This window comes from Acanthisitta chloris, unplaced genomic scaffold (assembly GCF_000695815.1).
Source record: "Acanthisitta chloris isolate BGI_N310 unplaced genomic scaffold, ASM69581v1 scaffold13981, whole genome shotgun sequence".
In the NCBI taxonomy this organism is placed as follows: domain Eukaryota; kingdom Metazoa; phylum Chordata; class Aves; order Passeriformes; family Acanthisittidae; genus Acanthisitta; species Acanthisitta chloris.
Window position 1 is genome coordinate 1 of NW_008654456.1, and position 20,910 is coordinate 20,910.

The 20,910-nt window shown below is 37.0% G+C and overlaps 1 protein-coding gene across 1 annotated transcript in view; it reads left to right on the forward strand.

Moving 5' to 3' along the window:
- Positions 1–4,247: 4,247 nt before the first annotated feature.
- KNDC1 (kinase non-catalytic C-lobe domain (KIND) containing 1) overlaps positions 4,248–20,910 on the forward strand; it is a gene marked incomplete at its 5' end in the record, with an annotated part of 51,750 nt that continues 35,087 nt past the window's right edge. The window contains 2 exons of the mRNA XM_009083532.1: positions 4,248–4,446; positions 7,759–7,817. Of these exons, the coding sequence (XP_009081780.1) occupies positions 4,248–4,446; positions 7,759–7,817 (258 nt within the window). The remainder of the gene's footprint in view (positions 4,447–7,758; positions 7,818–20,910) is intronic.

Consider the following 20,910-nt stretch of genomic DNA (forward strand, 5'->3'; position numbering starts at 1 on the left):
GGTGAGCCCCCGAGCTGCGCTTAGCCACTCCCCGTGCACCTTCTCCGCACAGCAGCGCGGGCTTGGGCCTCGAGCGCCGCGTGGCTCGTCACTGCTGTCGTAGCCGCGTGTCAGTGCTGCAGTCGTGTCCTTGCTGCACTCGAGAAAGGGAAATTTACATGGGCAGAACTGTTTTCGGAAGCTGCTGACCAGGTTTTTTGTACAGCTGTATCTTGTCCTGTGCAAAAAGGTTTTGACACTGGGAAATAAAAACCCCACCAAATGGTTTCATCTGTTTGTTCAATTGTCATGCCAAGTAACCTGTAGCTGAACCCAGCTCTGTCGTCACATTTGTCTGTATTTATTATTGGGTTTACAGTTGCTTTATATTGCTTGTGATCATCTTTGTATCTTTCCACTTGAAGTGTGTTTCTTACCCCACAGTGAATGGGCAAAATGTTTGGAGTTTTCTTCCTTTTTAAAAGTAAAAGTTTAGTAAACCATACATGAGCTGCCCGTTCCCAAGAACAGATCTTGCACATTTTCTTATTTGCTATGTCAAGAACCCAAGAGTTTGGAAGTACAAAACCCCTTTCAGCTCTCCTGTCATGTAATGGCTCAGCAGTTTGGCTCTTTCTCCCATCATCTGTAGTGTTCACTAAGTAGGCCCTCTCAGACTGGCCCATGCAAAATACAGAAGGAAGGTAGAAGTGGCCTCATTTTTACACATTAGCTTATATATTTAGAGGGTTTTGTCAGAGTGTGAGAAGGCTGAGAGTCAGCTCTTCTGTATGAGAAAGACTTGAGCCGATTTTTTTATACCTGTTCAATATATACCTTGATTATGAAGTCCTACCAACCCCATCTGTTTAGTTATTCCAGGCACACAAATAGTTTCAATATTCTTGTTGAGCAAATGAGCATGGCATGTCTCCTGGTGATGAGAGAAGTCAATAAAAAAAAGGCTACTTTGGAGACTGCTCAGTGAGCATACTCAGGCAACCCAGTGGTTTCCTTCAAATGTCATGAATTTGGTGAGTTTTGTTTGCCGCATTTTCTGTGATTCCGGAATAGATTGGTTTGAAGTTTGTGTGAATTATTGTGGCTAGAAGACTTAGGTGCCAGAAAGCTGTGAATGCTGATGTACGCAACTCTCAGGTGCTTGGACATTTAGTGGAGTTTGCACTTCTCATCCTTGTACTTAGTATGAGGAATGAGGTTGGTGTCTGATGTATGTGGTTTTGTGCCAATATGTGAAGCAAGAATCTTCCCGAGCTGAAGATTAGGAAATGCTGAGGATGAGGGTGTGTTTCAAATTCTGCTTATTTTCTACTCAACTGTTCTATACTTGCTCAAGAAAACATAAGGGAAAACTGAGAGCTAAAGTGATTAATTAAAGCATGGTTGTCTGACTAGGTCACTTTTCATAGTTATTAAACAGTATTAAAACCAGACACTTATACAAGTGTCTTTCCCTGAAAGAGACAAAAGGAGAAAAGGCATCAGTACTTCTGTTATGTACCTCACTCAAGCTTTCCTATAATTCAAGTGAGCCAATTTTCAGTAGTCCAAAGAATTCAAGTAGTAACTCACCAGAAGCTTCAGCTTGCCAGAACCTCCAGTATTACAATCTTAAAAGGATTGTTTTCCACAGTGAAAACTTCAGGTTTGTGTGGCTTCAGGGATGTAAATGAGTCAAATGCATGACTCAATGCTCACAATGGTTTGTTCTCCACAAAGACCTTGCTCTGCTGGAAGCTTTGATAACTAAGGTCAAGATAGTGTGATCATCTGGGAAATACAGGGTTTCTGTGAAGTAAACATCCTGGAGCATTGGAAGTAGAAGGGCTTCCTATATGGTGGTGGTGGTGTTTTGGTTTAATTGTTGTTTTACCTTCACCTAGCCATCCATTGTTGATGGAAGCTACTGAACATTCATAGGCCTTTTATTCTTTTTTCCTTTTTCCCTTTTTTTTTTTTTTTTTTTTGCTTTTTCTGTCTTACATAACTTTCTCATCCCCTGGAAGGGAGATAAGCTTGTCTGACACAAGACCATCACCTTTTGCTTACCCCCCAAATAACCATGGTTTGTGAGGTTTGAACTGTAGATATCAGTGCTGATAATTATCAGCTGTGAAGTTTAGCCTCAAAGCTTAACTCGAGAAATTTTATCAATCCTTGTTGTGACTGGAGTTTGATATGGATGCTATTTGAAAGGTTGCAGGGTTTTTTGCACATAATCTCTAAATTGAGCATAGTTTTGCATCTTGTTTAGTGGAACGTTATTTTATTTTGCTGTTTTGGCAAATTCTGTCATGTCACCTAGATGGATGATTCTAGGAGAGTTAAAAATAATTACTGGTTCATTCCTTTGATCATATAACTTTTTTTTCATCATTTTTTCATTGGCCCTAGAATAAGTAGTTTGTCTCTTTTTCCAAGCCCATCCTTATCTTGCCTATCAGTTTGGCCAGCTTTAAAGCCTAATGGTTTGTGGTCCTGCTCGTTGTCATATGTTTATGTTTGCAGATAGAGGAACTTCTGTGCTGCTTCTCATGCTTTTAAGAGGTTCCCCATAGAGATGTGCTAAACCTCCTTATGGGCCTTCAAACTCTGATGGCAGCATTACAGATATTGTGCTGAGCACAGCACAGAGAAAACGAGATCTTTTCTCTCATGTACCTGAACTGTGAGGGCTTTTGCTGTTCATGATTATGTAGGACTGAATTTAATGAGACCAAGATCCATGATTAGTGCTAGAAGGCACTGTAGTAGTGCTGCCATAAGTAAATCAATTCATCTCTAGGCTGAGGAAAAATGGAGTGTTCAAAAGATAAGTTAAGTTTCCCAAATAACAGTGAGTGTGCTTTATTTCCTACCTCATACTTGTTTATTAAGCATTATACATTAGCCTAAAAGCACAGTATGTTTGTGGACTAAGGTTTGGTCCTTGTTTGAAAGATATTAGGAGTTCAATGCTTAATTATCTGAAAGACGTGTTAACAGACTGTTAACTCCTTCTGTATATAGCAATCCAAATATCATTGATGTTCTCCAGTACTGAAGTATGTAAATAAAGTTATGACTGTATTTTCCACGGGATTAAAAGTTGAAACCACTACAGTTTTCTGAGCTGTAAGTTACTTCACACTCTCTTTTGCTGATGGCACCTTTTTTCTGTATTTTAAGTAATGTGCAGCTGCACGTTCCATTCAGGGTATATTTAATATCATTATAAAGCATAGTCTAGTCTTAATTCTTTACTTACAAATGAGAAAATACCATGTTATTGATAGTGGTTATAGATCTGATGCAAAGTAACTTCTCTAGATACTTCTCTTTTTGTTCCCTTATTTTTCTTTATAGATGGAGTTGCTGTTTTGTTTGTTTGGGTTATTTTGGTCAGTCCTTAAAGCTGATAAAAACTTCTGTAGCTGTGGGCAATGTATTAGCTTTGTATTCTAAAAAATGTCCATATAAAGTCTAACTGCTTTGAGCCAAGTTTTTTTTTTTTTTTAGCATCTTGACCTGAAAAGCCACATCAGAGAGACACTGTTTTGGAACTGAACTCTTCATAGACTTACTGTGATAATAGAGGGTCAATGCAAGTTGACTTACAGTTTAGGACAGTAACCTGGAAACTAAGTCCGTGAGCTATTTTGATCACTAAGAGCTCTGGGTGTCATGGAGAGGCTTAGGACAACCAAAGTGTTTGGCTTTAAGTCCAAGTATAACTTTTCCTATGGCTTGTTGGGTTTTAAATGTTTATTAAGTGATCTACACTGCTTAACAGCAGCATCATTCTTAAGCCAGGCAAATTTAGGGGGTACCTTTTCCCAGTTCACAGATGGTAGGGAGAAGTGCTGTGAAGAGAACTTTTAAGTAGTTTATCCAAAGGCACCTGGGAGAGCTTAAGGAAGGCATGGGTGAAACAAAATGTTTAACTTAGTCTCATTGTTTTTACCTTGAAGTGAACTGTTTCCCTAACTTTGCAGTGTTTATATAACTTACATATCTCCCACAGGAAGTAATTTTTTATGTTAGCATCCTGTGATACCTTTGTTCATGTTAACTGTGGTTCTTAAAACACTCTCAGTGTTAAGAGCAAAGTCATGTGCTTGGTGTATCTTGGGGTGTTAATCAGTGTCCTAGAAGGTCTGAGAACTTGCTGGAAACATTCCTCATAGCCAATTGTGTCAAATGTAATCTATGATACACAAAGTAGTGTCATGAAATCCAGGGTAATTTGTTAATTTGTATCTTGGCAGGAGAATGTGTCCCTTGCTGATATTTTGTCACTGCGGGAAAGCTGTCTTACTGAGCAAGATATTTGGGCAGTTTGCCTGGAGTGTTGCCATTCGCTGAAGAGCATTGCCCATTCCACAATCTTCCAGACACTTTGCATCACTCCTGACACTTTGGCTTTTAACACCAATGGCAATGTATGCTTCATGGAACAGCTCAGTGGTAAGTATTTGTGTTTCCAGGCCATTTGTTTTAGAACTATGGAAACTCAGAAACTGCAGTAAAACATTACATTCCATTTTTAAGACTTACAATTAAAATAAAGATAAAATAAAAACTTATTTAAGAATGGGTGAGTATAGGTCCATGTGGAACTACATGATCAGTTTTGTAATTGGTGAACAAAGGTGCTTATGAGTTTGCTTAGAAGATTCTTCCTAGTTATTTTGAGACTTACCCAGGTGACAAATCTTATTTATACCCATTTAAAACACTATAGATTATGTATTTGTTTATCTGTTCACACAAGTTTCTACCTATATACAACCTGTCCTTAGTCTCTTCCCAATCTTCTGATTTCATAGATGTGTTCTATTTTTAGAGAAATCTGATATTCATTGTATCTTGGTGATTGTGGCCATAAAGAATGGGGCAATTTTAGTGCAGATTTACTCTTAGAAAGGAAAGCACTGTCTTCACTAAAGGCTTTTTTAGTTTTTTTTTTTAAATGCACTATATTGAATAAAAAATTATTTTTTTTTAGCCATGATTTTTAGGCATGATTTTTTTGGCAGGTGTGGGGACTGAGAAATGAATTTTAATATGTTAAAATACAGTTTGTAGTAGAACATAAGATCTTCAGATATTGCAGCAGGTGAACAGGTCTAGCCAAGAAAAATTATGGTTTCAGCATAGACAAAAAAGCATATTATTGTTGCTGTTCCCTTTTCACATGATTATCTCAAGATGAAGAGTCTTGAGCCTCTTAATGATTTTATGGAACAACAAAAAGACCCCAAACAGCTCTTATTCTATAGTCCTTTTATAATTATGTCAGCTTATTACTAGGAGAGCCATTTTAGTCTTTATACACACTATTCAATGTTTTATTGGGTTTTCTTTAACCTATTTTATTTTTAAACCTGTCAGAAAAAGTGTTTATTCTTTTAGTCAAAATCTAGATCACAGTAGTTAGAAAACATACTAGAAAAAAAATGAGCTAACTGCAACAAATGAATATTTGTTGCCTTGTTTAGAATTAAAGATGGTATTTCAAATAAACATGTAACATCATAAAATGTAATTATGAAAATATATCTTTGTAATTATTGTGATATTTGTTATTAAATTCCTCAGGTACATGGGAGTCAACTTTTAGTTCTGTGTTAATAGGGTAATGTGGAATCATTTCCTTTATTTTAAGGAGCTTGTCATAACTTGGAATTAAAAAAAAAAAGAAAAGAAAAAGAAGCTGTATAAAGTAGGGGTATATGAAAGACTTGTTGAAGAGAATAAATCTAGTGGATGAAAAATGCTCCTCAGCTAAGATCTTTGCTTGCAGCTGGGAAAGGAAAAAAAATCAATTTCTTCTTAAATGTTTTAGTCTAATTGAATAGCTGGCAAACAATTGATCCAGGAATTTGCTGTATTCAAGTGCTTAAAATGTGGGATAACAAATTCCTGTGCAAAGCAAATATACAATGATTTAGTTCCCTGAAGTTGTGTTAGTCTCCAAGGAAGAGACTTTTCATTAATTCTCTTTAAAGAAAGTTGTGTTTTCCCTAGGAATGCAAAACGTTATGTATATATTCTATTCCTCTCACAGACACTCAACTGTGTCTTTGGCTCTTTGTCTTTCCCTTTCCGTCAGGCCTTGTTACTATTTGTTTAGAATACAGTTTGTTACATAGGGAGGTTGTCCTTTTTGCTTCCCTGTAGTTCTTATCTATGGATTTATTCTTCCAGAAGAAAATTAAACCTGGATTTGCTTGCCAGTGCGGGCAAATGAACAGCCTGTTGTCCCTGTTTTAGCAGCAAGTTCTGCTTACTGCAGGTTCTGTGGTGCTCGAGGATGTTCTGCTGAGGGGTCTGGTATCTTTTTGTCTCTTCAGAGCAAATAAATTTCCATTGCAAACATTATATTAAAAGAATACAGTAAGCCTTACCAGCGCTAAAAGTTACATACTTGTACATCCTTTAAAGTGTTCTAGTGAAAGGAATGGAAGAGGTAGTGAGGAGATGAAAAGAAGGAGCAGTAGTCTGGGGATGAGGGAGAAGGGGGAGCAAAACATCTGTCCATTGGTTCATTTCCCCTTCGGTCCCCCCCAAATATCAGGAAAAAATGTTCTGGGGAGGTTAGGAATGCAAAATTAGCTGTGTAACCCTCTTTTTCAGTGGGAAAGTAGAATCAGGAATATCATAAGGAGCTCTAAATCAGTTAGTGGCATCTGGATAGTCAGTCCTGCCAGGTAGCTGCAATATATGAATATGTACAAACAATCCTCTAGTAATCTAGCTAGTATCATTGGTCCATACATTGCTAATGTCTTCACAATAAAAGACCTTTGCATTTACTTCTGAAATACAGACACAAGTTCTGTGAAAACTAAAGCTATGGTGACTGTGCTACCAGTGCCTCTGAGCATGCCATTTTTTAATTCTTATTGAGAAAGAAAATAGTCTTTGCTTTTAAATTATCTCAATCATCATTAGTTTCTCACAAGGATAGTCTAGGTGAGTTGAATATGTATGTGAACAGCATGTTTTTAGTCATACACTTTGTTTAATTCCTTGGTGTTCTTTACTGGGTTCCTGTGACATTGGTACTGTGTGATACTACATACTTGCTTGGATGCAGCAGCAACATCAGTCTCTCTTAAGATGTTCTTTTCTTCCTTCCACCTCTTCACTCAGAAGTGGCTGTTGCAGTAGCTTCCTTCTCTGTTAAGCAGCACACGTGGGGAATTTGCTTCCTCAACTCGTTCATCGTAAGTAAACCAAACTAAACAGAAAGGTCAAAGTTCTAAGCTAGCCTGTAGATGAAGAAGCAATTAGCTGTTCAGATTGGCTTTGTTGCTTGAACCCTTATCACCCAAGTCTGCAATGGAAAATAGTGACTGGAAGTGTCCTGTTAATCAAGTCAAACCTGTAGGCTACAGGTGAGCCATACCAGCTTAGGTGATAACTTGGTCCGAACATAAATGTCTGAAGACAAGAAGTGGTTAGACATGGTGAATATGTTTCTTGGTGGATGTTTAATCTGTTTTGTTTCTAAGTAGGAAAACTGGTGTCTTCTTGCAGAAAGTTTGAAAACAGCACTTTATTTTACTTACAGTACTAGAAACATGGATAACAAGTACTTGGTACAGATAGGAGTGAACCAAAATACTACTATGTACAATTTCTTTTGTGTCAGATATGAGTGCATCATTAAATTTGTATTATTTGTAATTTTGTATCATCAAATTGTTGTGTTTCTTTTAAACAAGTAAGACTATAATTTCTAATCTGCCATGTTTCCCTTTGCTTTGAAAGATGATCCTGAGGGTGCCTTTGTTCCACCAGAATTTGATATCACCGGTAACACTTTTGAGGCAAGTTCATAAATTTATCTGTAAAATAGAGAGGGGTTTAATAGTTTTAGTACTTCTGGCAGTTTCAAGTGCTCAGCATTCTCAACATGTAATTTTAAATATTTTAAAGAATGTGGATAGTAAATGGTGCTGTTTAGATATGTTTTGTGGAAATAAGAAGTAAACTTAAAATGCTATATTAATTTTCTCTATAAACATTTGTTCACTAACTGTTAAAATGTGAGAATCTATTTTGGCTGAATAATGTGTTGCCATAAACCACAGCTGGTCTGTATTATGTTCACTGGTATCCTTCACTGGTTACATTTGCTTGTCTGGGGACTAGCCATGAACATTTATAACTAAATGTATAATTTGCCATCTTCTTCAGTAAAATAATTCAGGAAAGGGTAATCAGCAATTTTATCTTTGATTTAATGAAGAAACAAATTACTATATGTTGCTTTGCAATGCACAAATGCTCTACATTGTTAAATCAAATCAGATTTAAATTGTTTATACTAATTCATTAGCCTCCCAAGTCAACCATCTCATTGCATGCAGCAGGAGTGATTGCTTGCTTAATATCCTTTTTCTTAATACTCTATTATTTCTGGCATGTGTTCTTAGATAATTCAAATGCTTTAATTAGCAACACGTTCTATTCAAGGTATATAAAAAATCTGATTCTTTATCATTCAATACAAATATCTTTTACTTTTCACAGTTATAGCCTTCATAGTTGTGCTTATAGTTCTGTGTTTTCTTGGGGGTGGGGGAGAGAGGATAAATGAATCTTGGAACTGTGTAGTACTACATGTGAAATGAGAATGGTGAAGCAGGAAGGGTAGCAAAATATGAAGTAGTACAATCTTTGAAGGTTAGAGATGCAACACTTCTTGTTTCTATGCTTTGTTAACGTATTTATATATAGGCCAGCAGAGCTCTAGTGATTTTTGTGTTCACTACCCTCCCCCCCACCCTGCCCCAGCCCCTTCTGGTTTGTTTGTTCAGTCTTAGTTTGTGGACAGGGAGCCAGTGCAACTCAGGGGTGGTGAAAAGGTTGCCTGTATTGCATGTAAACTTGGCAACTGTAGGAGCCTTTATATTCAGATGTGGTTGAGGAAAACAAGACCCAAAGGTAACTATTTTTTGTTTCTTTCTTCTTGTTGTGCTTCTGAAGCTGGACTTAAGATTTTACATAAATATGTTCTCCATCCCTTAAGCTTCCAAGACTTGACACAGAAACACTGATAAGATTTGTGAAATTATTTGGTCCTTTGGCAAACTTTTATTTTCCCAAACCCTTTTTCCCCCCTGCTCTTGGAGTTGCCGAACTTGCATACATGTAGCAAATGTATGAAAGAGGTTCAAAGACCAAGGATATGGAACAAGGTGAAATAGGGATTTGGGAAGCCTGTGGGGCTACTAAGTGACCTGAAATTTTTGTTCTGTCTGGTATACAAGGCCATTGTATCCCTCTTGGATAAAATTCATCTGTGTACAGATTTATTATTTAACTCTTCGCTTTCAGCAGTACGTACAAGCCTGTTAAGCCCCAGTGAATGCCAATACTAAGCACAGCACAAACAGTCAGTGAAAACTGTTTGAGTCAGGAGTGGCTCTGAACATTAGCCCTTTTACTCCTTTTGCAAAGGTCAGTGAAGATACATGAAGGTACTCATTTGTGTGGAAGGAAGTCAATTGTCTGTTGTGAAGTGGGGTAAGGGCTGGGTGCACTGAATTCTGTACATTGCTATTATTTCTTTATCTAGCCTTGCAAAGCAGGGAGAGCAGTGCACAAGACTGAAAAGCTAGGGCTTTTCTCTGCACTGAGGCAGAGATGTATTGTTTTACTCTGGGATTCGTGTGAATTTTGTCCGACAGCTGTGGGATTCAGACTATTTGTGGAACTTTCAAAGCTTTACCTCGTTCAGTTTGTAGAGTTTGGTTGAATTTTTAAGTACTTTAATACCAGGCCAAATTTTGCCAAGGATTCCATGCTGATCTGTGCTTGCTTTTGCAGTTTTCAAGACCTACGGCAGGTTAATCCTTATGTACTTGTTACAAGGGGTTTAGAATATTGTAATCTTTCCAAGCTGGCTGTTTCCTTCTTGATGTTAATACTTCGAGTTCTTCTCTTTTCCAGAGATATTGATACTTTTGTCTATCCCCTCACCTCTGTTGTAACCTTCTGCTATGCAATTGCAGAATAGCACTGGTTTATATCGATCTATCTGAGTCGTCCCTGGACCCTTGTGCTGTCTCAGTATTATGAGATTCTTTGTACTGTTACAGTAAGCTGCCTGTTTACAGGAGTGTCAGGTCTTTTGTCTTAATGCTTGCACCTTCCTTGATAATGACCTTAGTTGGTTGCTCTTTGTTGGAGTGTTTCTGCAGCTGGTTGGTATGCTTTGTTTAGAACAATGGAAAATAGTGTTTGTATTGTCTAATTTCAATGAAAAGAAAAACCACTAGTTACGGAACTACTGATTATATTCAGGATGATTTTTGATAGCTGTTAATCTAGTGTCAGAGCTCAGCTGATGTGAAATAGTTGTGTCAGCCAAAGGTTTCGCTTGATTTGAGCGTGACCCATTTTTGTGGCTGCTAAAATGGAAGCAGACAATGAGGTTTGTATGGCTACTGGTTGACTTCTTCCTCTTTAAACGTTTTTTGGAAAAAAATTTTAAAATCCTTCTATTAAAGCCACAGTTATTTCAACAAGAGATGTTTTGTTTCCTGCTTGGTGAATTACTGATCCAGACCTCTAATGGAATTGTGACTCCAGCCTAATTAGTTACTAAACTTAGCTGGCACTCACAGGCACACAAGGGTAATAGATACAGGAAGCAAACTGAAACGCATTACTGTCCTGGTATCTGAAACAACACTATTAAAAAATTTCAGTTTCTAGTTGGAATTTCAAATAGCAAGAGGTCTAAAGCTTTGTCCAAGTGGCAGTGCACAGGACTGAAAAGTAATTGATTTCATGTACTTCATGTTAGACTTGTGCCATGTCTCCTGACCTGCTCTCCATTTGTAAAATGGGAATAATAACACAAACTTCAATTACTGTTGAGAGTAGGAAGGTGAAAACTAACCTTTCAGGGAGTTGTCAGCTTCAGTGTCAGGTATAGAATAGACTTCTTAGAGAAACATGGTTAAGAAGGAAGTAGCGGTGAAAGGGGCTTTTGGTGCTGACAGTGAAGTGTTGGTGAACTTTCCAGCTGGTGACTTTAGTGCTGCCACAGTTCCAGCCTGTAAGGCTGGAGGAAGGATTGCAGTTTCTGAGGGTCTCAAGAGACCATAAATCAATGTGTTGCTAACTAAGTGGTTGGAGTGGCATTTAATAGGGCAATTCTGTTATGTCCTCGTCTTCCTGGTGTAAATGTTGTTGCAGTGCACGGTCAAGGCAGCCAAACAGGTTCTGTTGGTCTCTAGGACAGCACTGAACTAAAACAAAGAATATCCTGGGTGTCTGTTCGTGTGTTATTTTTTTTTCCTCTAACTTTTCTGTCTCCTTACAGGCTTCTATTACTATCATACCCTAGTAACTGCACTGTTAAGAATTAGTGCTGCAAAGAGAGAGGGAACAGGAGATAAACTTTAGAGTTATGATCCATACTGTAACTCAAAAAAAGGTGAATTTCTGTACAGTACACTTATTATCATGTTCACTTTTATTCTTAATGCAGATGCAAATGATGTGATGTGGCTGTGCTCAGTCATAGCTTTCAGATGACTGAAGCTGTCACTTGCCTGCATTGATGGCAAGATCTCACTTTCTGCTTTTCCTCTAAGCTGGAAGTTGTGTCTAAATTTGCTGTAGCAAGTTTTGACTGCTTATTTGTTCGCATTGAATCTTGAACTAGAAGTCAGTTAGAAGCAACTTAGGTATAAAGACTAGCCTCTGATTTTGTAATGTTTTACTCAGGTGCTACTGTAAAGAGCAGCAAGAAAAACAAGGGACTGAGATGCAAAAATGTGTTGAGGCTTCTTTTAAAATTTGCCCTGATTCTCTCCTCTAAATAGGAAATGCTTATCCTTTTTCCTAATGAAAACAGTTCCTATTTCATTTTCTTGCCCTGGACACTACAGACTTGTGAAATGTGACCAATGGGAGGCTCAACAGAAATAGTTAAACATTGGTGAGCTCATTAATTGCCTTACTCCTATCACTACAATACAGAATCGCCTCAGGTTAAAAACATTGGCTGTCTCAAACCAGTTTCAAATAGCTATTTGTCTGCACCACAAAACTGCCATTGAGTCTGACACAGAGGTTCATTGATGTGGAACTCCACATTTCTAAGATATGAACTTGCAGTGAGATGAAGGACCAGTGTCTGCCATGTGTGAACTTGCATTTATAGTTTTTTAATAATATGGCTATTCAGTTTTGCTTGTTCTGGTGAACCTCTGGAACAGAAATCAGTGAATTTTCAGTCTTGTCTTTTCTTTTTTCTCAAAAGGAGACTGGATAATGCTTCTGTTAATGACTCAGTCCATTATTTAGAGGTGATAAAATGGAGTAGTTCAGAAGTCTCAGTGTGCAGCAGGATTAAAACCTTTCAGACATAAAAATTTAAAAAGTCATACAGAGTTAAATACTACCTTTAAGACGAGGAGGAAGTAAGAGGACAGAGAATGGGAAGAAAATGAAGTTTGCACTTCTCTGATTTCTCATCTGGAACTTACTCTTACATTTACCTATCAGGACAGGAGTGGGTTATGCTGATCTCTCCCCTGGGAGAGAATTGGAACCAGAAGAGTCTGAGTGCTGCCTTTTGCTAGGATGTCATGGCTGTGAACTCACAGGTCTCAGTGGGTCATAGCTGGTTTAGAGTATATAAAAAAAAGTCCAAGTGTTTGAACAATGTTAAAAATCAACAATTCTACACAAAGTGGTATAACTAGTACAAATAAAAAAGACAAGCTAAAATGGATTATATTGTTTTTGAAAACTAGATTCATACAGCTTGTTCTTAGGAAATGTGGCAAGGCAATTGGATTGATATATACCATATACATACAAATATTTTATGTGGATATAAATGCATGGGTTGAAGTGCTGAATGAAACATACAGTTCTATGGAACAGATGAAAAAAGGTTCAGGGTACATTTATATATGTATGTCTATACATTTTTATATATATATATCAGTCCTACTGAAGAAAACTGAGCTGACAGTTTGACGCTGAAATACATCTCAATAGCTGATCATTACTAACCTAGTGCTCAGGTCTCAGCTGTTGGTCCTTCTCTACATATGAAAGACTTCATCTTTCTCCCAAATCAAAATAGCAGACGGTATGAAGGAGGTCTTGTCTTTGTGACTTTCATGGTCTTTGAAAGCAGTAGCTTTGAATGTTGTCAGATAATCTCTACAGTTCTGTTCTTTCTCTAGTTCTCAATGTAGGAGGAAAAAGAAAACTTTTTATGTGTTCTCCTACAGGGGTTTTTGGTTTTGTGTTTATCTGATGGGGGAAGCAAGCCTTTTGAAACGTGGTACATTTTCTCTTGAGTTATCTTTGCCTTAGCTTCATGTAGCCTCCCCTTGAGACTAATGCTGTCTAACAGCAGCAAGGCTTGTCATCTGCAAATAGTAACTGATCTCCTCCTGTAGTCTAAACCGTTCTATCTTCTGAGTGTTATTTAAAGCTGTCTTTTTCTTCAGTGACAAAAATAAATTACTTTAATTTGGTTACCTATGCCTTCATTGTGCTATAGAAGAGGAAATGGAATCCTCCTGCTATTGCTTGTATGTCATCGTCCCATCGAGGTTTTGTTCAGGAACTTAGTGCTGCACAAATAGCACCCTTTAGTTGCTTTACACAAAGTTAACACAGTTAACAAAAGGAAGAATGGGGTTAATGGTATTTTTACAGCAGTCTTTTTTTGTTTGTTTTTTTTCTTTTAATGCCTTAAAGTTATATACTTTATCAAAGTTTATAATTTGATTACTTCAAAAACTTGCTGTTTAGTTCTGAAGTTGTGGTTGCAAAGTTGTCATACTGGTGTTTTCTAGCAGGCTCTTTGAACATATTGCCAGTATTTTTACAGTTTTGCCTCTAAATCTGAAACAACTTTTCAGACTGACATACTTTCATTGGAAATAGTCTGTCTCCTAGGCAGAAACATATCCTCAGAAGAGAAATTACTGTACAGGTAACCTGGTCAATGAAAATATGTAAAATTTTAGGTATCTTCTTCACTTGATGATAAGATTTCTGTAAGAAGGCCTTAATAAAGCCAAGTTAGGTATTTTTCCTACAGTTGGGAAAGATTATCCCTAGATGTACAAAAGCATTTTTAAATTATCATCTTTGAGAACTTTGGTTTTGTGAGCAAAGGATTGGGAGTGAATAAAGGACTTCATGTCATAAAACAGTGGGTTCCTGTGGCAGTTGAAGTTTACATTTTTAGAAGCCTGAGGAGCTGTGTTGAATAAATTTGCTGATAGTCACCATCTTGAACATGAAACTATGGAAAAGAGAACAGATTGCTTTCTCCTGGTATGCTTGTACAGTGTCATAAAACTCTAGGCTCCTTAATGTTAAAGACATACAAATGTTTTGGATCAGTTGTTTGTTTCCAGCTCTTCCACAGAAGCTCCTTCTGTTTAGTACTGATACTTTCTCAGCTATGGATGAAGTTGTCTTCTTTAGTCCTGATATAATTATCTGTCAGTTTGTGGTGTTGCCCATTCAAGCTCATTTCTTTGGTTGACGCATCACCATACCGGTTTTACTGGCAGTACTTAGTTTTCTCTGGCTCTCTCCACTTATTTCCATAGTTAATGCTTTAGAATGGTTGAAAATACTGTAAAAATGTAAGTGTGAACTCTTAAAAGCAGCATGGAGACCTCCAGCAAAATTCTTCCTTATCATTACTTAATATCAATATATTTCTCTTTTGCTAATTTTATGTCTGTTTTACATGGATATTCAGGTCACTAAAAGTTCTATGATCGTTGTACACTGGATCTGAAGACTTTATATTCCCTGGAACAATGTCAATTAATTTTTACCATTTTCATGAACTGAAAATAGAGCCATTTCACCAGTGTGTGACAACATTCATAAATACTACTGTTCAGGAGCCTGTTGACTTACAAGTAATTGGCAGATTGGACAGCCTCCTCATCTCTGGATAAAATCTGAAGACTAGTTAAGTTTTTGTTGTGAACTGGATGGTCATAGAATTATTAGGTTGCTTGAGATTTAGTCAATAGAGCCTTCAGGATTGTGACAAAATGGTTGTCACTTACATATTCTCTTTATTTGAAGCATTTCAAAAAAACCTTAGAGGAATAATTGAGAACATGTTTTTGAAGTTGAGGATAGTGTCACCTGGGAAAGGCATCCAGTGTGACTTAGGTTTTCTTAGATAACCTCATAGCAGGTTTTCTATAAATCTTAGTATATAGATACTCCAGGATTCTTAAACTTTTGACCCCTTTCACCAAGTTAAAAAAAAAAGCAAAGCTAACCCTCCCTTCCCCCTCAAAAAACCCAATCTAAAGATCCAACCAAACCTCTCTTCCATTCTCTCAGCTGTAATAAGACTTCTGTACTTGAGTAGAGAAGGAGCAAGATTTACTTCTGCAGAAAACATTCCCCTATGAAACAAGCAAACTGAAAAAAACCCACCAAACTGAAACCAGCCCCAACTCTCTGCCCCTGCCCTCGGGTCCCCCAGAATTCCTCCAGCTTACCTTCCTCTGGTTACTTTCCTGATGTATACAATTAGAGCTACCTATTTATTGGCTGTTTCTCTCACCTGCAGCTGCTCTATGAAAATTGGTGTTTCAAATGTTGTCTTTAACAAGTTTCTATGCAGTGGGTAAGTTCAGAAGCATTTGGCCAGCTTTTTACATTTGCAGTTCATCTTACATATGTTTCTTGCAGGAAAAAAATAGAAAAATATCTATGTAGATTATTACTTCAAAGAAGACTTAAGTGGTTACCATCATTGATTCACGTCATGGTAAAACAGCTGAGATGCTATTCTAGTGTATTGACCCATAGTGTTTTTAACCAGAAGTGTTTTAATTCAGGTTTTTAGCTCCAAAATGTGTAATAAGCATCACTCAGTACAGAATGGTGTGAATGCATTACTCAGACTGACAGACTTACCAGCAGGCACCATCTCTTAGGTTTAAGATAAAAAGAATTTAGGTTTTATAATAAATAACTTCAGTAACTATGAATAACATCGTATTTGTTATAGCTTGAAAAAAATCTTACATGATCGAGAGAAAACTGAGCGAGTCTGCTCAGCATGCATAAAACTGTTTCCCAGGTTTCCTTGTTTCTATGCCCACAGGGACTAAATTGTGTTAGTTTAATTAAGTGATAAGTGAATTACCTATGGCAGGTAACTTAAAAGTAAGGAAGTTAATGACTGCTAAATCATAAGGAGAGCTGTGACACATGAAACTCTGTTTCAAAGGGAGTTTTAAAATAATAGCATTGTTCAAGAAGCTTTAAAGTTAAACTTCTGTTACCTAACATCATCTGAGGTCTTTAGCAGCATTATTGCAATGTTCTTCCTTACCTGTCATAATTATACTTCTGCAGTAATGCAGGAGAGGAGGCAATTGGTGTGCTATGCATCTGTGTTGGGATCCTGATCTCTGTCATTAAGGGAGCCTGAAAGTGAGATGTGTCCTCACTCTGCAAACACATGAATAATTTCATGCACATGGCATGGTTTAAATTTGGTCAAGCGTCTGTGTATGTTCATCTTCGCGTGACTTCCTAAAGTGAAATTAATGTTTACAAAGGTAGTTGTCTGTAGCTTAAGATATCTCAGTCTTCACTAGAGTAGTTAAGGTAGCAGCTTCTTGAAACTGTATTGAGGTTCAGTAGAAAAATTTGTATTCTGACTATTTTTCCCCCTCTCTGAATTTGCCATATTGCTTTTCAAATCAGTTACTGCTATAGATACTGGCAAGTTAGTCTATGGACAACTGTCACCATAGTATATGGAAACATATGGCTCTTTAAAGTGTTTGCAGGTAGCACAGAGACTGCTGAAATATATTGTAAGATTCATTTTTTTTAAACAATATATCTCCTGTCAAAGAGTACCTAAAGAACCAAACCCACAACAACCTTAAAAAATGTTTGTCAAAAAGTGTGCAAAAAGCATACAAAAGACTAAGAAACTGATTTTTTTTTCTAATCTATCGAAACACAGAGATTTTGCCCGAAGTCTGAAATGTTTGCAGATGAACAAGATACAAACGAGTTTTTCAAAGAAAACCATAGGTGAAAAACTGATCAATTTCTTTGAACACATTTTAATCTTGTAGGACCTTCAGTACATTCATAGAGTGCAACTCTTCTCTATGGGGAGTTGTCAAAGATTTGGCTCAAATAAGAGTGTCAGAATAGACTAGTGACCAACCTGCCAAAATTAGCAGTAAAATAAATTTCCAGGACCATGTGGTGAAACAGCATTCATAAAAGAAGCAATTACTTCAAATAGTACTGTTTAGGCTGGAAAAGAATGTTCTGAGGGAGAAGCTCTGCTAGAAGTCTGTGAAGTAGTTTGTTGCAGCAGCCGTGGAGCGAGTATTTGTCAGTCCTCATAAACGAAGAAGTAGGTGGCAACAGTAAGATGTACCTGAGTGGACTCGATGAGGAAATACTACATTGTTATGCAGTAAGCTGTGGAAATTCTTGCCGCAAAACATAGATGCGAAAGGGTTGTTTGTGGATAAAGCTTAGGCAAATTCATGGTGATTAAACAGTTGTCATGAGCCATTACAGGGAAAAAGCCTGCAACTATAAATCTGAGATTAGGTTGATGTACTAGGTAGTGTTCATCAGTTCAAACTGAATGATATAAATAGAAGTCACAAGAAACCAAAACATCGTAAAATGTTGGGACTAGATAACACTCAGCCGTAGTATGTGTGATGCATGCTCTGTCCAAGTGTTTAGATTTTGCTTGGTTCATTTCTCCTCATGTTGTATTGTTTTTTAGATGAATGCATGTATGAAGCTTTGCTTGTATTTTGTGATATAAACTGGTGACCTGATGTTTGCCTAACAACATTACAACTTGAAAGTTTTCACTTGTTAGGTAAATTAAAAGGCAATTTGAGAGTTGAAATATCTGCGAATTTCAGCTGTGAGAAATTATGACCTATAGATACATTTTGGTCCCCATTTTTTCTGAGTTCTTTTGGGGAATAATTTTTTCAGTCAAGGTTAAGTAGCAACTGTAGTTAGAAGGGACAGTCTGCACTTACAGCTTCTGTAGGAAATGTTCTTCCAGCATTTGCTACCAGTTCAAGCTGGAGTGTATGATTTGTGAGTAGTCTATAGTGGTTTAGTGCTTTTAGCACATTCTGCAGACTAATTATCTACACATCCAGAGTGCCAAATGAATAAAAAGCTAATATTTAATACCGTACCTTCCAGTAATTACATTTATGCAAAAAGGCATTTAGTCCCTTTGTAATGAAGGAAAGTATTAAAAATAATAGGCCTATTTCCCTTTCATTTTCTTGCTGAAGAATATTACTGTCTGACTTTCTTTTGCATAAAAATAGTGCATTTTAGAGTGAGTACATAGCAAAAATGACATAGGTAAATATTAAATGTTTTTTCCCAGTAGTAATTTTCTCAACCATTACCTTGAATTTTCTTATAAAAAGAAACTCCTTTGAGTTTTATAATCACACTGAAGCTTTACAGAACCTTTAAATGCTTTGAATTGTGAGAGGGTGGAAGCGTCTATATCTGTGCAATCTCCACAAAAAAAAAAGGGAAAAAATACAAGGTAAAATAAGGGTCAAGTGTGGATGGCAAAACCAAGAGTTGTCTTGCTCAATTCCCATAGCTTGTTATTTAGTCAGAAGTATTTTACAGGAAGCTTTCTTTATATTATGGTCTGTCTTTGTTGGTTCTTCAGAAGACCTGCATTTCTGACCTTGGTGAAATCCCAATACAGAAAGTAAATGGACATTATTCATAATTGCAATATGCTAAATGCTTATGCAGTTGCTAGTCAAAAGCTCTTTTGTCGACTTTTTTCCATAGTATTTCTCTGCAAATATGAGCTCCTATGGAAGTTTAGTTCTTTAGTACTGTCAGGCACTAATAAAACAGTGTCTCTGTCACACTTGGTGTGTCAGCTTGGAGCTTTCTGGGGTTTAGTTTTGGGGGGAGGTATTTTTTATCTTTTACTTTTGTGTCTTGTTATGCCTTTGTATTTTGGAAACCACTCTAGTATTAGAAGTTATTTTCATTTGAAGCTACTGGTATGATGATGACCTTCACATTTTTCTGTGAAATACATTATCTCCCTTAGCATGTTACTGAAAGGAGCTTGCAGGATCTCAGCTCATACTTGTGAGTCTTTTCAAACATCTTTTCTTTGTGTTGCCATTGTCATTTTTACAGGGCACATTATTCACATCATGGTCTTCCCAATGATCCATACAATAATTATTTACCTACAGTTCTTATGTTTGCTAACTTGGGCTAAGAGTGTATGTACTCTGTAAGACCAAATCTGGACATCTGGTTTCCTAATGTGACTTCCTCCCTTTCCCCCTATCCTTTTGGAAGCTGATACTGTAGCACAGTATTGCTGGCACAGTCTATGTATTTTTGTAACAAGTGACAGTCTTTAACTCAGGAACGTCTTTAGGAATTGTGAAGAGGTTGATTTGGGCTTGTTAGTTTGTTCTTTTGGATCTTTCTGGAAATGCTATTTATCAGCTACTAATTATCCTGTAGTGCAAAATTCCTACAATTCAAAAAGTTATTCTCCTTGCCTAGATTTAAAACAGGTAGGTTAGCATTAGGTTTATTTCAGAAATTAAGGACAAAAATGCTCTGAATTATTGAATAAAATTCCTAACTGCCAATACAGTACCAGTTTTTACTTGTCTTCCAGAAGAAAAACAATTGTTTGCTGCCCTTTTGTATTTGTTACTCTCCTTACAGCGTACTGAAAAATCCTTAGCTTGCTTGCAAGATTGTTTTCATTGAGAGCAGTCCCTTCTAGTGAGAATTAGATGTTTCATATTTATGAATTTGCTTTATTTATTGCATTTACCATCTTGCTCTCCTTTCCCAGAGTGAAATTTTCTCCCTTAACAGTGCCATCAGTAGAAGCAGATTTGCTTGGGGAACGCCCCACCTAGTGGATGATTGCAAACTCATCTCATTGCTCCAGTTCTGAGGATGCATTGGATAACCTTATGGATTAACCATTTTTACTGCCAGCTCAGGAAATTGATTGAATAGCTGGATTTTCTTTCCCCTTTTTCTTGTGGGGGTGACAGTGGTCATGTTTGAGGAGCTGGGAGAGGGGAAAGGCAAAATGGGGATTTACATTAAAGAAAGTTTCAAGCTGAAAAATATGTTGAAGTTCTCAATAAATGTTTTAGTATAGAAATTAATGACAAGCTGTGGTGCTTGAAATGGTCAACTTCAAAATTAGTTTTCCTGCATGCCAAAGGAAAGAGGTATCTCAACAGAAAAACATTTTCTGTGTGTGTGTGAGGGAGGGAGGGAACCACCTTTCTTTATTCAGTAGGACACTGCCCTTTCTCTTGTACAAGAAAAGATTCATTGAACTTCATTAAAGCAGGACAGGAAAATGGAGTTATACCCCACTGTGAACAGAAATCACTAGTTGGAAAAAATGGGATGAGGTAATACGTTGCTCTGCACTTCCTGATCCTGTGTCCTATAATATTTGCATCCATCCTCATGTGGATGAAGAAAATTTGTCAAAAGCAAATTCTTTTGTTCCCTTAAAGTTAAGCTCCTCATCTTTCTGTCCTGCTTTTGGAGCTGGTGTTTGAATTGTATGTAATGAAATTGTATTCAAACATTCTTTCTTATTTTTCTGTACTATAAGAAATACTTGATGTCTTAGAATTTTCTTACTGAGCTCATCACAAGGATGTGGCTTTACAAGAAGCAGAGGTGGCAAACACGGAGTATTTTGTAAAGTTCTTTCATAAGTGTCTTCAGAGACAAGTAGCATTGTTCTGTATTGTTTCTGCTCACTTTCTGTGCTTGATAGCACTTAGAAAATATTGCTCTTTACAAAGTTTGTTGTCAAATTAATACTTC